Genomic DNA, 17,279 nt, shown 5'->3' with positions numbered 1-17,279 from the left:
AAGGGGCCAAAATCCAAAACACACCTTAGGTCACGGGCCGAACAGGATAAACATTTAATGAACACACAAAAATTAAAATTTTAAAACTTTCAAACCGTAACTTCTTGACATTATTATGAACTAGATTAACTGTTATAATCCTAGTGTGAATGCTGTAAGCTGAATTTGGCCACTGAAGATGCTAGTGCTGATAGTTGAAGATGCTGAAATTGATAGTTAAAAAGCCTGAAGCTGATAGCTAAAAACACTGAAGTTAATAGCTGAAATCAGTGAAGGTAAAAGCTGAAAAAGCTAAAGCTGATAACCAGCTAAAATATTAGCTAAATGCCAAATTAGTCTAAAAAATAAAAAAAATTAAGTTGACCAAAACAGCTAGCATGTAGCTGAAATATTAGCTAAACAACAAAATAATCTAAAATATCGTAGTAAATGCCAAAATAGTCCAAAAAGTTAGCAGAATGACAATTTTTAAAACTTTCAAACTATAACTTTTTAATATAATTATGAATAATAAAAAGGTAGGAATATTATTCCAGAATAAATCAACTTAAACCTTAAATAACTTTCAATATTTTACTCTCCATTAAAATATATTTTGTGAAAAAATTATACAAGTTAGAAATGAGCACAAGATAACATCGGGTCATTAATAACAATAAAATAAAAGTATCTGGAGGGCCGGATAGAATGATCTGGAGGGCCGCGGGTCCGGCCCTAAACTGTCCTTTGATTGGGCTGCTCAGAAAGTTATTGGAGTTTTGGAAGATTTGTTGTTCTTTGTATTTCAGATCATTCAAACACCAAATAAATTCAGCATCTCTCTATGTTTGTGTTTTTACATCAAATCTTGGGTCCAAATGGCTCTAAAATGGAAACAAAAGCAACAGATTGAAATGAAAACTCAAAATTTTATATATATATATATATATATATATATATATATATATAAACATTTTAAATCCAAGTTAAAGCATATTTTAGTCCAGATTTGATGTTTTTTCTATTCTCATAAGGGGGATTATCAAATCAGCCCATGCATCTGTTCCTGGTTCGGTCCTTCTTTCAAATTTTAGAACCCTTTGTGGCCCACGAGTTGAAAAGTTTACCCGACCCTGATGCAGACGGACAAAGGTTCAGGTCCTCATGAGGAATGAGGAGCTGGGTTTTCTGGGAATGCTAGAGGTAGGGAGGTGTCGTAGAGAGCAGCTGCCGTCACGTCCACACACAGCTGTGGGGGCTGACCTGTTGTTGAAGTTGGTGCAGTAGGTGAGGTCCTTGCAGCCCAGCTGGCACGGCTCACGGACGTCGGACAGGCAGCTGATGAGCTCCGTCTCCGCCGGCTTGTACTCGCAGAACTGCTCAAAGTCCTGCCACGTCTGGCTGTCCCAGTGCAGGCTGATCTTCTGGCACATGTCCCTGTCAGAGTACAGTTAGGTTTAGGTGGGGAGGGGGGCAGGAGAACGGACCACAGCCACTGCCCCCTCCCACCCTACCTGCAGAGGGAGCTGTTGGCCTTGGAGCAGCAGTGCAGCTTGGCGCCGTCCATCTTGGCGGGATGGGGGGTCTCCTCCTCAGGAGGCAGAGGGGGGAGGGCGCTACCCAGAAAGCACTGCCACATGGGGTCCTGAGGGAGGGGCGAGCCGCACTCGTTGATCAGGCCGTCTATGATCTCCTGCTCCGTTTTCATGGTGCTGAGGATCCGCTGGCATGCCAGCTGACAGTGGGCGGCCTCGGCCCGCTCACAGCAGTACAGGTCTACGGGTCACACGTGGATGAGGTGAAAAAGCTTGTTAGTGTGGGGAGGGGGGGGGAGGGGGTCTTTAGAGCTCAAACTGTTCATTTTAAGTTCTGTGCCTTTTTGTTGGGCAGGACCATGAACCCGAGGACGGACCCAAAACTCACTTTCCCCGCCAGCAAGTCCAAGTGGGCCATGTGGTTTAAAATGGCAGAAAATGTGGTCCTGGATGGGTTTGTCTGCTGTTCCTGTGGTGGCCCCACCTGTGTTTGCCCACATTGGCTTAAGTGGACACTCAGTGGGTTAGCTCGTTATGCTAGCCAGCCACCTGCTGGACAGCACAGCGAGCTAGTGAGCTCCATTGTAGCGAGCTAGCACGCTCTGCTGTAGCATGGTAACAAGCTCCGTTGTAGTGAGCTAACCCACTGAGTGCCCACTTAAGCCAATGTGGGCAAACACAGGTGGGGCCACCACCGGGACATTCGGGGCCCCACCTTTACTGGCCACTTTTAAACCATGTGGGATCACTTAGGGCTGTAACGAGTATCCAGGTACTCGGGTATTCGTGATCTGCTCCCAAAATTTGAATACGGATATTCGCGACGTCCAAGATCGCTGATTTGCGATCTTTATAAATGTAGTAAATTGCATTAAAATATGATCATAATATCATCTGGGGACGATGTATTTTTGCTCTGAAATGCAGATTAATGTAGGATTTTAAGTTTACGAACTAAAACAAAGAACCGCCTTACTTCCACCGGAAGTAAACACATCTTCTTGACGATGAAGCTTCCGGTTTTCAAAGTGAAACTAGCGAGAGCTTTTTTCCGTTCAAAAACTGAGACTGAAGTTCTGCTCACATACATAACTTCTGAAACAATGAATTAGCTTTAACATCGGAGCTTTAGCGCCAGTGCTCACATTACTTTGATTATGATAACTCTTCAACATTTGACGTAATTAATGAAACTCCAGCTTATTCTGAAGAAACAGCCTCGAGCTGCTGAAAGGTGGATGTAATCAACGTGAATCAGCTGATTCTGCAGCGAAAAAAAATAAAATCTTTTTTTCATATGAGCTCTGCACCACTATGTGATGATTAGAACGTAAAATATTGAAGGACTTTGAGGATAGAAAACTGTGGAGAACATTTTCAGATTCTGTTGTTAAATGATCCAAAACGACAGTGATTTTATCCTTTTTATGTTGTTTTACTGCTGAACCAGATGATTGACAAAAAAAAGTTTAAAATGACAAACAAAATTTCTTTTTATCTGAATCTTTGTGTTTTTTAATCAGATCAGTTTTGTTCATTTTGATCTTCTGTTCTAAATACATGTATAAATGATGATTAAATACAAATAATTTCAATTTTCCTCCATCCAGTAAATAGACATACACATGGCAATAAATTAAAAAGTAACTAATCGTGGTTCGATTCGTGAATCGAATCGGATCACCACCTAAGCCACGATCCACAGCCCTAGGGCCACTTGGCTTTGCTGGTTGGACCCCCCCTCAGAGCTGCCGTGTTGACCTACTGTCTGTGGGGCTGTGATCAGGGTAGGACTCGGTGAAGTTTACGACGCAGTCGACCAGCTTCTGGCTGTGGCTCTGGCAGTAGCCTGTGACGGCCTGGATCTGGGACTGGGAGGGGGTGGAGTCCATGCTGAAGATGGCCTCGCAGTACTGCCTGCAGATGGTGTGGCGACCCGCGGAGAGACAGCACGATGAGCCCTCTGCACACAGACACACAGCGTTCAACACAAACCAACACCACAAAGACAGTTCCTGCCGTTCAGCAGCTCACAGAGCCTCCAGGAAACCCCGCCCTCACCACCCCACCCCTCTGCCTGCCTCTGAGGGTCCACTTACTCTCATTTTTGGTGATGCAGCTGTAGAGGGAGTTCTGCAGAGAGAAGACAGGCTTCAGCGTCTACAGAGCCTGCATGAGTCAGGGGGTGTGGTCGGCCATCACTTACCTCTGTCAGCTTCTTACACACCTCCGTGATGTCCTTCCTGGACGATGCCTGTAGGGAAACGTGCACACAGGCTTAGCTGGAGGAAACAGCACAGAGCGAAGCTGAAGAACAGCTGCTTGGTTCTCACATATTTGCATTCATTGAGACATTCAGTCGAGATGGCTAATTCACAGCAACCAATCCCCACCCACCCGGCAGACTTCCTGGACACTCCTGCAGACAAAAACAAGAAAATAATCAGCGTTTCTTTCCTGGACAGACGCTCCACCACAGGAGTTCTGAACCAACAAGCATACTGATCAAATCCGACATCCTGAGATGACATCAGACAGAGTTTCTGTCAACTCCTGGCTGAACTTTATAGGGTTTTAGTCAAGACCTTGATGCTGAACTTAGATGAACGATGTCATGATTTGACCAGCAGGGGGAGCTTTGAATGAAGAATGTAGAAGTCGACATTTACGGAGAGGTCAAGGTAAAAACAGCAACCTTCTTTTGAACCATATTCCTGCAAACGTTATTTATAGATGGAAACATTTGTTTAGATCATATCATATTTAGCCCTAATATCATCATTCTACTCGGTTACTAATTTCATTGACATACTTTGTAAATCTTGAAAATGGTCACGTTCAAGGTCAGGGGTCTGCAACACTTAAAGAGCCGTTTACTGACCGACTACAATCCAGAAGGAGCCACAGTCTGACTTTATCCTTCAGAAGATAAGATGCTCATATTTTTTGCAGCTAATATGATAAATATACCTTTTTGGCAACATAAACAAAAGCTTTGTTTAAAAATATTTTTTAAATATGAAATTGTTTATAACTTATGACTAAAGTTTGCATGAGATCCTTTCAAATTAAGACATCCTGTACCATATTTGATCATTCCAGTGTTGTAGGTGATGTCGTGTCAGGGGTCAAAGAGCCACATGTGGCTCCAGAGCTGCAGATTGCAGACCCCTGGACCAGGTTTCCAGGTTATTCCTGCTTGGCTTTAGTTTGCCTACTTAACACTTTGTTTAGCTGTTCTAATATTTCTATAGTTTCTTTAACGTATTCAGCATTTCTATTGTTGGTTCAAATTTTAAATTTCTTTGTTTTCTTGCTTTTGTTTATAATATTTAGAAATTAGCAGCCACATCTTCAGTGATCAGATGTCTGCATATGCAGCGGTAAATGTTGATAGTTTTGACTCCTTCCACGTAAGCTACAGGAATCAGAAAGATTCAAATAGAAAAACAATCATTCTTCTGTTATTGAGTAGGAAACACTGACATGCTGCACACACTGGGTTTACCTGGGAGAGACGAGTTGATGCAAACCCAGAGCTCACTCTGGAACACAGACAGGAAAAGTGAACGTCAGGGATTGATTAAGACACATTGGAAAATAATAGACAGGTTTACCTTTTCAGAAAGAAAGCAGACTAAACAATATTTTTCTTCAAAAAGTTATCATAGAGGTGGGATTATATAAGTTTGCTTCTTTCCACTCCTTTTCAAACAATCAATCAAACTCGACTGACTTTAGTTAATAATTAATATATTTAATGAATCAAATGTGACATAAGTGTGTCTTTGTTTTTTAGTTTTCTATTTTCTAATCAATTCCTTTCATTATTTCTGTGCTGAGTTTGAAACATGTCTGTTTTGTCCCGTAGTTTTCACAATCTATGCTTGAAATCAATCAATCGATCATGTGAAGGAGAAGATTAAACATGAATTTTATTCTGAAAGAGCAGCTGCAGGAAATGTTGAGCTTGATGACCTTAACATGCTCGATAAGAGTTGATATGTGAAAAGTGCAGCAGCTTCACCAAACCAAGGAAAATGGGGATTTTATCATCGATGTTCACCACGTTATCAGCCGATCTGAAGGATTCTGTGTCGTATGAGACTTCTAAAAACATGCCTGAGATGAAACCATCCTCTGTGAACACGCTCAGCTCAGCGCTCTACAAATGCAGAACAAATCTCATTCCTGGATGTGGATTCTGCAGGAAAAAGCAGTAGCTCCGCCCACTCTAAAGTGGCCACTAACCCTCTCGTGGTCGGTCAACCTGCATTGCTGGAGGTGGAAATCTCCAAGCGGTTAATTCACATCCCTGCAGTATTACTTCACACATGAGATGGTGGACGAGTGTGTGTGCACTACAGCTGTATCTACAGAAACTCTCCTCATTTACAGATGCATTACTGGTTCTGACTCACAGGTAGGGTTTAGTTTAAAGCCATTTTCATCTTAAGTTCAAACAAAACTTTGGCTCTGTTGGTTTTTGACTCACGTCTTCATTTTTAAAACAGATTCACTTTTAGAAAGTTTAAAGTAACAGTTACAGTATGTCACTGCTCTGTAGAAAACAATACAACGGTTTTGCAAATAAAAAAATAATCTCTACATTTGAATGAATGGAGTCATGGGCTTGTAATCATGATCATATCTTTAACCTTCCTTTAACACACGCTTTAATTATCATGTGAACATAATAAAACTGTACATTGAGTGCTCTATTTACTCTTATTGAAAACTGTGATGCTGAAACAGAGAAAACTCCCCACTGAGGGACACAGAGTTCTCTTATCTTACTTTGGTTTGGGTTCGGTAAGTGTTTGTCATTCCTTCTGTAATTGATTTGAATGTGTGGTTTTTGTCATCAGTCTCTGTGTGACTCTAACATTCTGGGAGGAAGCTGAAAACCACATGGAGAAAGCTTTAAGCTGCTGCCTGGACTCTCAGCTGACTGGAAATTAAAAAACAAACTCTCCAAAAAGTCAAATATTTCTGAAAAGTTTCCAAAAATACCCAAGTCCCCCATTTAAGTAGACTCATCAAAAACATAACAAATCAGACTAAAGCGGCTGAGAAAACCTGAACGGTAACACGTGAGGGTGCAGGCCGTCCTGAGTCGGGGAGTGGGTGTCAAAAGCCTGGGCTGGAGTTATGGGGACGGCATCTGTCATGTGATGACATACGAGGTGGGGAGCAGAAAAACAGCAGTTATGTTGATTCATAAAGTTACCAAAAAGTGGTTTTGTTGACGGGAAAGCTGCGAGGAAAGTGTGAGAAGCTGCAGAGCAAACAAACAACATTCCGACTTTTGGAGCGTGAATCCACTGACGGTCCCAGAGGGTTTGGGGAGGAACGCTGCGGGATTAATCATCACAAACAAGTCTGTCTGTGCTTCCTGACATGGACACACTCCCTTCTAGACAGACTTCAGAACAAAGCTGCTGCTGTGTTTACATGCGCTTAACTAGGAAAGGATGCTGAGGATCCAGTTTCTCTCTTCTGCTTAAGATCATCCGTTTTTGTTCTCCTTGTAAGGCTGAAACCAGGTTCTCCATCAGCTCCACACAGAGGGTGTGCACATAAAAGAACAGATTTACAACAGAGTAACAGACGGCTTAAAGGGAGTGGACCGACATGTAAACACCTCCACAGAGGAACCCCTCCAGCTTTGATAAGAAACAGAGAAAGGGCAGAGCTCCCTTTGGTAAAGCCTCAGACACAACTGCTGCTCCGGGTCAGTGTGGGCCGGCAGTGGGGGAAAAATGGTCAACCGTAGGGGGGCATACAGGTGACCCGCACGGAATATCAAGGATGCTTCGGGTGACAGGTGGTGGTGAACACTTACACAACATGTTAGGGTGAGTCGCGTTAGGTCAGAGGTCAGCAACCTTTAACAGTAAAAGAACCGTCTGGGCTCGTTTTCTACTGATCCAAACCTAGAAGGAGCTGCTTTGTCTTACTTTAGCCTTTAAGAAATTTGGATCTGAATGCATGATCTTCTTTTTTTAACAATACATATGAATTATGTCAAATTTTTGGCACAAACAAAAGCAAAAATCTAAAAAGAACCTAGTATCTCTCAAAATGTGATATTTTTGTTTTTACTTCTTTTCAAAATAAAAGATGCTCTGTTCCAAACAGGATCATCTCAGTGCAGCTCTGGACGGCTGTTGACCAATGTTGTGCAGCATAAGATAATATGTGCTTTTAACTCATAAAAGATCAAACTTTTTACCAAAGTTTTTCTTTGCATATAAAATCTGTTCATTCTGGAGGTAGAGTTGATCAAACAAGACGTCTTCAGGTCACCAGGATGTAAAAACCTATATAGTTTATCATCTATGTGAACCTCAGACATCAGTTTATACATTTAACTCATCTAAATTAAATAAATGATAATTAAGTAATCCTTACTTAAAATAAATTACTATTTTACTTTTCTTTTATTTATTTTTGTTCTTTTTCTCCTCTTTGTCCTCATCAGTCTTACACTGCTGGGTTTAGTTATTTTAGTTTGGGGTTTGTAGTCTTAGTTTTCAGGCTTTGTTTATTTGTTTTCTTTAGGTAGTTTTGGTTAGACAGACATTATCAGGAGCTGCTGACTCTGACGGTCGACATGTCTGGATCAGCAGTCTCCATGACTTATTCTATGTTTGGTCAAGGATCCACCATGGAGAGAAAAAAGAGACACATGTGGATCTGGTTGCAGACTCCTGATCTAAGAAGAAGCAAGTAGTTAGTAGACCAACACTGAGACACAGAGAGAGGTGTGTGTGTGTGTGTCTGTTTTTGTGTGTGTTGTGATTGTGTTTATTTTCATCTCTACAGTCTGTTTAGATACAAAAACATGATCACATTTGTCAGTCGCGTGTTTTATTGTGAAAAATTGGTTCTGTTTTGAAAATAAACTGGAGTTTCTCATGTATTTTGATGTAACTTCCTGTCAGAATTGACGTGGATCGCTCGCGCCTCGCGCACAAAATATACCAGACACTGAAACGATAAGCTAAGCGGCACGAGCCTTCTGTGGAGGACGGTGGTGCTCCACATCCAGTGAGAACCACACCACAGGTCAACAAGGGCGCCGAATGGAAGCGGCCTCCGTTCCAAGCCGCTTCGCTTCCGTGCCCAGTGTGAACCAGACATAAAGATGAAGTACGTAAAATGCAGGTTTACCTACTTCTCAATCCTACAGGCTCTTAAGTATCACGTGCACACCCCGTGCATGCACCATTGTGCATGGTCAGGAAGAGGCCAGAACTCGCACCTTACTACTGACTGGAGGGCTGCATGTCATGTTAACCTGTTAAAGGTAAAACCTGAGTCTGCCTCATACCTGTTCTCTGATTTAGACTTAGCTAAGGCGGGAGATTCAGATGCCATGACTCCGATCTCAGAAATCGTTTCCTTGTTATTGGTCTTTGTCTCATTGGTGCCACACGGTCTTTTCATTGATGTCTCTTTTCTGTCTCACTGTTGTCTTACTGACGTCATGTTGTCTCTTCACTGACTCTGTTCCCTCCCCACAGAAATCTGGTAGCTGGGTGTGATCAGATATTTGAACACTGAATGGAGTTAAGATCATCAGAGATCCGGCTCTACATGAGAGTCATTTATCGGATTAAATGCAGAGAACCACATACTAAAAGAATTATGTCACTTTTAAACTTCCTGTTACTTTACCCCCCCCCCACCCATCTGTTATTTGTCAAGGGTCTAATGAGGACAAATATATGCAAAGTAAACAAGAAGTATCTGCTGATATCTGTTTGTACTTTGTTAGAAGGTAGCCCAAAGTGGAGCTTTGGTGCACCGTGAACCTCTGCGATGGAGGAGTCATCGACATGATGGAGGTCACTGACTGAGCTCGATGAGGTTCAGACGCAGCAGCAGGTTTAGGAAGCAGCTGACTTCAGAGAGAACACACTTACTTACCATGGACTCTGGACAGAAGCTGGGCAACCTCTGCAGGAAATGCTTCAGATGGGACTCACTCTTGATGGAGGCCAGCTGCAGGAACAGAGCAGAACCACTTTACCATGGCAGACAGGAGCTCTGCAGTCTCACTGCCAGAGAGGCTTCTCTGTGAGTGGACCGCAGTAATCCACGGAGCGTGCTCAGATCCAGGCCTCAGCAGAGGCATCTGTCTAACTGTGTTTACATGCGTACTATCATCTGAATAAATAGCATTTGACACTGAAGGCTAAAACAAATAACACTAGTCATAATCCAAGTGAAGCCATGATGTTTATTATCTGGACTTCCACATCATGAATCAAAGGGATTCATCTGATGAATCACTTTTACATTTAGTTCCAGTGCCCCTTCTGATGCTTCATGGTGAGGTGTTTGAATGAGTGTGTTTATTTCACAGGATATGAGTCATCTGATACAAAACCATCATCTACATGAATGAACTTCACTCACACAGACTGTTACAACACTGTCCAGGTGCCAAAGTACTCTAGAAATATAAAAAGTTGACCAAAATCCCACAAAGCATGATCAGGGTCAGCAGATCAGCAGGACAGTTTCAGACCTGTCAAACAGAGACTGTTAGGATTGAACCACAGAAGCGTGGAAGCGACCTGAAGTGGGTTTTGATAAACCAGGATCTGAACCAAAGAAACCCCTAACAACGTCTGTAAATGAAATCAGCTTGTCTGTATGGGTTCAGGTAACCCAGACTCTTGTAGTAAAAGAGTTCTCAACCCAAACAGAGAGACAGCAGCAAACACCAGAGGAACACTGTCAACAAGGTCATCGAAAACTGCCAAGAACCAAAGCAGCAGGAGACGAATGACTCAAAAACTTGTAGGACACGTTGAGAGCTTGTTCCAAAAATCATCTGGGACTTTTAGGAGTGAGATGGTTGAAACTTTGGAATCAGAACCAAAACTGAGGCATAATCAGAAAACAAAACATAGTTTGAGATGATTGATAGGAGACCAGACCAATCCCTCCTCTGAGCAGCACAGGCTCTGCTGAGGGAGAACGAGATCCAGCAGCTTCACATAACACGCTGGTATCCTTCATGCAGCATTTGATGATCTCTGTGATTTGTGTTCTGTATGCAGTACAGCTAACAGGTCTCTATATTAGAGAAAATATATTAGAAGGATTTACAAGTTTGATATATCTATCTATCGATATATTTCTCTTGGCAGCCTTTTTTTATTTTATTTTTGTTTTGATCGCTTGAAATAAACCATTTCCAAGTCCAAACATCGAGCAGTGGAAAAGCCAAGCAGCTGCTGCCGTGTTTGGCTGTGGGAGCAGCGAGAGCCGGCCTTTTAAAGACATCTGTGCTGAGGGCTGCATTCTCAGAGGAGACACTACTATCAAGGTGACCCCACAGCATGTTGAAGCTCCCTTTTCCAGGGAGACGGTTCAGAAGCGTCAAGGACTGACTGATGCACAGCCAAAATGAACAACACACTCTGCATTTTCCATCTATTTTCTGAGCCGTTTTGACCCTTTCGGGGTCGCGGGGGTGCCGGAGCCTATCCCGGCTACTGATGGGCGAAGGCGGGGTTCACCCTGGACAGGTCTCCAGTCTGTCACAGGGCCTCAATCACACACATCCACTCTCACATTCACACCTAGGGGCAATTCAGAGTCACTAATTAACCTACGAAGCATGTTTTTGGACGGTGGGAGGAAGCCGGAGTCCCCGGTGAAAACCCACGCATGCACGGGGAGAACATGCAAACTCCACACAGAAAGGTCCACCATTGGTGGTTCTGGTTCAGATCTCCCAGCTGGGACTTGAAGCGGGGCCTTCTTGCTGTGAGAGAAGAGTGCTAACCACTGCACCATGCAGCCCACTCAGCACTTGATGTAGATTATAAAGTTAATGCAGTTTGATTTTATGACAGTAAAAAACTGGAAAATGTGGAAGTTTTGGTCAGACCCTGACCCTAGAACACATCTGTCACAATGACTTTACATGAAATAGTGCTGCAGAACACAGATCTGCTCTAAAGCTGATACAGTGCTGACACAAGACTGGACTTCTGCTGCTTTGGATCCAGCTGGAAGGTTCTGCTGTGTGAAGACGGTTCTGCTCAAAAACACCAGGGGGCAGAACAGCAGCTACAGGCTACCAGCAACAGGGACAGAACAAAGAGAGACAAGAGCTTCATGTCACCTGGACTCTGCTGCAGGTCTGACAAGGATCTTCTCCATTCTCTCCTCCACCTGCAACAACTACAACTCATCTCTAACCACTAACCTGTCCTGTAGAGTTCCTGAACCTGAAGCCTCCAATGAAGGAGGAGGAACAGACCACAAAAACACAAACTCCTAAAGATCTACGTCCTAATACCATTAGCTCCTCCCACCCCCAGCACTCACTCCACCTCCACTCAGACTTTAAAAGAAGAACTTTTCTGTACTTCACAGACTGTAGACAGAAACTTTGTCCAGCTCCACTTCAGCTCCTTTGTGTGTGAATGTGTGTGTTTGTGTGTAGTGGTCCCCAGACGTGATGGATTACAAAATAAATCAATAGATATCAATCCTCGGAAAACAAAAAAAAAACATATTTGTGTGTGTTCCTACCTGGTCACAGGCTTCTTTGCAGTTGTCCACCGCAGCAGCATGCTGGCAGCAGGAGGGATCTGCACACAGACACAGAGAGTTAGTCTGAGGATGGAGTAAACCAAACCCATCTACATCTGCTGCCTGTCTCTCTGCTTTTGGAGGACGCTGGAGGAGATCCACACAGGAAGGATCCAGATGGGATTTGAACCAGGGTCTCTTGCTGTGAGGTGACAGTCCTAGCCACTACACCCCCACCATAAATTGCTTCAATTGAATCAAATTAACACTAAATGATGTCATCAATATTCAAGTGTGAATATTTTAAGTACCATAAAGTGATTTTGAAATTTACAGATGAGTTTTAATAAAGTTGTAACTGTTGAGGGGTGAACTTTTTTGTGAACCAAGTATATCTGACAGATATTTTGGAGTGTTCCAAATAGAGCTGCCACGATTAGTCCACTAATCGACTTTTAATATAGTCGACAACTAAATACTTTATATTATATGGAGTCAGAGTGTAGTAAAGTTGAAAGTTAATATGGAATTCTGCTAGATTTATGGACTATCAACATTTATTAAGATTTTTAAGGCTATTTAAGAGTTTAGCTAATATTTCAGCTGCATGCTAGCTATTTTGGCTAACTTAGGCATTTTTAAGTTTTTTAGGCTAATTTAGCATTAACAATAATATTTTAGCTGGCTAACAGCTTCAGCGATTTCAGCTATTAACTTCAGCGTTTTCAGGTATCAATTTCAGCATCTTTAGCAGCCAAATTCAGCTTACAGCATTCACACTAGAATTATCACAGCTAATGCATCTAGTTTTTAGAGAGTTTAAAGCTAATGATGGTTAAGATGTGGGCTTTACATTCAGTTTGCTCTTTACCCAATTGGTCGACTACTAAAATAATTGTTTGAGGCAGCAGCAGTTCCAACTACAGATCTGTTTCACTCAATCACATAAACAAACAACATAAAACTTTGAAATGTTTTATTTTTCCCTCTGAAATTGAATTTTTCTGCCCATGCAAGCTCCATTCTAAAAATGGGCGATGGCCGGGACAAATCGGCTCAATCCACATCGGCGGGTCACATGACCACAGCCTTTCCAATTATATATACAGTGGATATGTATAAGCAGCTCTGGGAAGTGTGGGGTTTCTTCTGCATTTGTACAGTTTCAGAAACACCATCATTACTCAGACGGCTGACCATGTTATTGCTCGTTGGCGGAGCCGTCTCCAGATTTGCAGACCACTCACATCCTCTCAGGTGGCACCAGGCGGGGCAGATCACTGTGAGCAGTGAGCTACACTGTGCATATGAAACAGGAGCTCTGGAGGAGCAGAGACACAGACAGGGTGGGTGGTGGCTGGAAGCAGAACTCAAACCACAGCCCTGCCCTGCCTTCCAGTTATTCACTTGGCTCGGTTTGCTGTCAACAGACTGCTCCTGATGCCTGTAATACTGACGTCCCACATCTTCAGAGGCATTCTGGGCTGAACTCCATTCAGCAGATCCACACAGAAGCTCTCACAGAGCTGGAGTACAGCAACGATGGATTCAGTAGCAGGATGAACATCTACATTGGTGTTGACATGTTTACCATTTGGGACTTTACTAGGAGGATTTCAGCAGCAAAGGCACTTTGGAGGCAAACGCCAAGGAAAACTGTGTGCGCTGTTTTGTGTTTCTAACATGTTGTAGCATTTTTGGCATAATGGAGGACACATATAAAGAATATTAGGATAAAAATGGCATTTCTGTGTTTCTTTATTCACATTTTGATAAATCAGGAGCAGATGAAAAAATGCTTTTAGAAAAAGAAAACATGAATTATATCATTAACATAACATTTTTTTCAGGATACTCAGCCTTTGGTTAGATTTGGGAGCTGCACCTGATTAGACAGAAAAACATTCCCGATGAGTCAGTTAGAACTAGTGCTGCCACTAACGATTATATTCATAGTCGACTAATCACCGATTCATTTTATCCAAATTAGTCGACTAATCAGGTCATGTGCAAACTGGATGTAAAACACACATCTTAACCATCATTAGCCTTAAACTAACTAAAAACTAGATATATAGCATTACCTGTGATGATGCTAGTGTGAATGCTGGAAGCTGAATTTGGACGCTGAAGATGCTGAAATTGATGGTTAAAAACTCTGAAGCTGAAAATGCTGAAGCTGATATCCAGCTAAAATATTAGTTAAATGCCAAAGTCGAGTAGTCGTCGATTAGTCGACTAATCGGAGCAGCCCTAGTTAGAACATATTGATTGTTTAAAGTGTTTCTCCAATCATATTATGATCTGTTGTCAAAGTGCTCCCAGTGTTTTTATAATTATGATTATGACATTTTTAACCAAAATAAAAAAATCACAACGATTGTTTAAAGAAATAATCAAAAGTGCTTTTTTAATCTTAAGTTTCTTTATATATGTGATCTGTTACTGCTGTTAATGCTACAAGAACATATTAAAATCACCATTCTTTTTTTATCAGAGTGGGTCTTTAAGGACTCCTGAACCTGTAGGAGTTTCCCCTGCAAACACAAACTACCAAAAAGTCTGACACAAAGATCATGGAAGACTTCAAAAGGTAACATCTCTTTGGAATGATGATTCATAACCAAAAGTTTGATTACAAACGCAACATTTATACTCAATCCAAATCTACAATAACTGGTAGAAAAAGGTAAACATAGCTTTGTGTCTTTTCTCTCTGTCAGAGCGTACAGAACTAGAATGGTACTTTGGGTATATAAAAACTGTTTTGACTTAAAATCAATGATGTCTACCTATGTAGAAACACACTTGAACTTGTACCCATCACACACGTATAAACACACGTGTGATAGCTGCATGACTAAAACATCAGCCATAGATGAATGCTACTTTAAAGGCCTAGCTGCATTTGTAAACCAACTACTGTGAAGGAGCAGCTCTGTGTGAATGTGGTTCAAAGCAGTCTGTAGACATTTCTGACAATAACATTTACACGTTTACTGGCAAAGACGAACGACATCCCCTCTGCTGTCATTTCCTCCATGGGGCCACATCAGTGCTACGACATAAATGCAGAGAAAGTCCTGAAGGAGCTGCACCCCTCCGAGCGTCAGACTGCAGCATCTGTGATGGGCCGGACTTTCCACCAGAGCACTATCAGAGCCTCAGAGCATGTTCTGTGAATGAAGACTGCACACTTCCCAGAAGAACAGTGAGAGCGGTGCAGCCGGCCCACGAGAGGCGCCTGCCAGCTGGGGCCTTAACAAAGAGCACCTTGTCTGAATTAAGACAGACAGCACATCAAACATGGTGAAAGCAGCGCGGCCTCATGATGGCACCAGGATTCACGGGTCTGGGCTCAGTCTAGATCCAGTTGGTGAGTTACTGTTATGTGTCTGTGTGTGTGTGGGGGGGGTCCTCCAGATAAAAACAGAAACAACAAAGTGTGTGTTATTGTCATGGTTCAAACTTATGACTCATTATACATTTAACATTGGAATTTATTCTCCTCATTTTCTTTACATTCCAGCAGATGATCCAGTCCAGTCTGTGAAATGTCATGCGTGGGGGGCGGTGGTTCCTCTGAGGAACTTTGGGGGCTCGGCCTTTTCTGAACTCACCCTTATCACAGAGCTCTGCAGGATGGAGAGCTCTGAACTAGGAGACAGACATGCTTATCCCAACCGGGCAGGATAAACCTGCAAACCTGCAGGTGTTTTTAGGCTGTGGGACAGTTTTGACCCCATCAGCAGGTGCTGAGGTTTGACCATGGTCACGCCACACACCGGTCCAGAGCAGGGAGCGTTTACATGTTGCATCATTTTTGGAGGCCAGCTTTAAAATGCAGTGAATGTATGAACAACATCCCTGCATTATGACCAGACTGAAGACGAGGGCCGGAAATCACTGTGTACCTCATGATACGATGCAAAGTCAAGGCCCGGGGGCCGGATCCGGCCCTCCAGGTAATTCTCCAGATCGTTTTATTTCATCGTTATTAATGACCCGATGTTATCTTGCACTTATTTTTAACTTGTATAATTCTGACAAAATACTGAAAGTTATTTAAGCTTTAAGTTGATTTATTCTGGAATAATATTCCTGTCTTTTTATTATTCATAATTATGTTATAAGTTAGATTTTTATTTTTTTTTTAAATGTCATTTTGCAGCTTTTTGGACAATTTTGTTATTTACTAAGATTTTTTAGGCTATTTTGGAGTTTAGCTACTATTTCATATACACCCTAGCAGTTTTGGCTAATTTCGTTTTTTTTTCAGTATTTTAGCCTGTTTTGAAGTTTAGCTATTTTTCAGCTTTTGTATAACATAAGTTTTTTTTTCAGTTTTTTAGGCTAATTTGGCATTTAGCTAATATTTTAGCTGGTTATCAGCTTCAGCATTTTCGGGTACCAGCTTCAGGATTTTTAGCTATCGATTTCAGTACCTTCAGCTATCAGCACTAGCATCTTCCCTCGGCCAAATACAACTAAGACTTGCATTATCACAGGTAATACTATTTATCTAGTTCATAATTATGTTTAAAAGTTACAGTTTTAAAGTTTTAAAACTGTAGTTTTAGAGTGTTTAATAAATGTTTATCCTGTTCAGCCCGTGACCTAAGGTTTGTTTTGGATTTTGACTCCTTGTGCGATTGAGTTTGACACTCCTGCGCAACATGGCTCACGATATCGATGATATCACAATACTCCAATAATTGGTAAAAATTTATCTCTAATAACTTACAATATATAATAGTACACATTTAAAAATATATAAATATCCCCATTTAGTTTTTAGCTTGAACACAATTTTAATAAAAAACTCTTCTCTTATTTTGGGCAAAAAATAATACACATTTTAGTGCAATATTGCTGAAATCAGTAATATTGTCTTTGACCAGCATTGACACCAATTAAATTGGAATTATCTGTAAAATTCAGTGTTAACAATAGTAAACAGGAACAGCAGTGACACTACTTGGTGCAGAATTGTTGTAAACAACAGAAGAAAAGTTAAATAATTCAAGTAGCTTCCAGACACATTGGTGTGATGCGCGCCCCCTATCTACCTCCAGAGGAACGTCTCACCAACGGATGATGAATATCAGCTTTTAAAGCCTCTTTAAACAAAAATAAAAGATCAATACTTTTATTTCGATCATGAAGATAGAAATAAAATCTACTGGAATGATCGTGTTAATG

The 17,279-nt window shown here is 41.8% G+C and overlaps 1 protein-coding gene across 1 annotated transcript in view; it reads right to left on the bottom strand.

The window, feature by feature from the left end:
* The window catches only part of reck (reversion-inducing-cysteine-rich protein with kazal motifs), a 48,920-nt gene that overhangs the window by 13,593 nt on the left and 18,048 nt on the right, over positions 1-17,279 (bottom strand). The window contains exons 2-10 of the mRNA XM_024261762.2: positions 12,078-12,136; positions 9,450-9,524; positions 5,023-5,059; positions 3,848-3,933; positions 3,721-3,768; positions 3,614-3,647; positions 3,280-3,477; positions 1,494-1,755; positions 1,243-1,416 (exon numbers count right to left, since the gene is read on the bottom strand). Coding sequence (XP_024117530.1) covers positions 1,243-1,416; positions 1,494-1,755; positions 3,280-3,477; positions 3,614-3,647; positions 3,721-3,768; positions 3,848-3,933; positions 5,023-5,059; positions 9,450-9,524; positions 12,078-12,136 — 973 coding nt within the window. The remainder of the gene's footprint in view (positions 1-1,242; positions 1,417-1,493; positions 1,756-3,279; positions 3,478-3,613; positions 3,648-3,720; positions 3,769-3,847; positions 3,934-5,022; positions 5,060-9,449; positions 9,525-12,077; positions 12,137-17,279) is intronic.

Source organism: Oryzias melastigma, linkage group LG20 (genome assembly GCF_002922805.2).
Source record: "Oryzias melastigma strain HK-1 linkage group LG20, ASM292280v2, whole genome shotgun sequence".
NCBI classification, from domain to species: domain Eukaryota; kingdom Metazoa; phylum Chordata; class Actinopteri; order Beloniformes; family Adrianichthyidae; genus Oryzias; species Oryzias melastigma.
The sequence above is the reverse complement of the archived record's forward strand: the minus strand, read 5'-3'. Positions and strand labels throughout refer to the sequence as shown.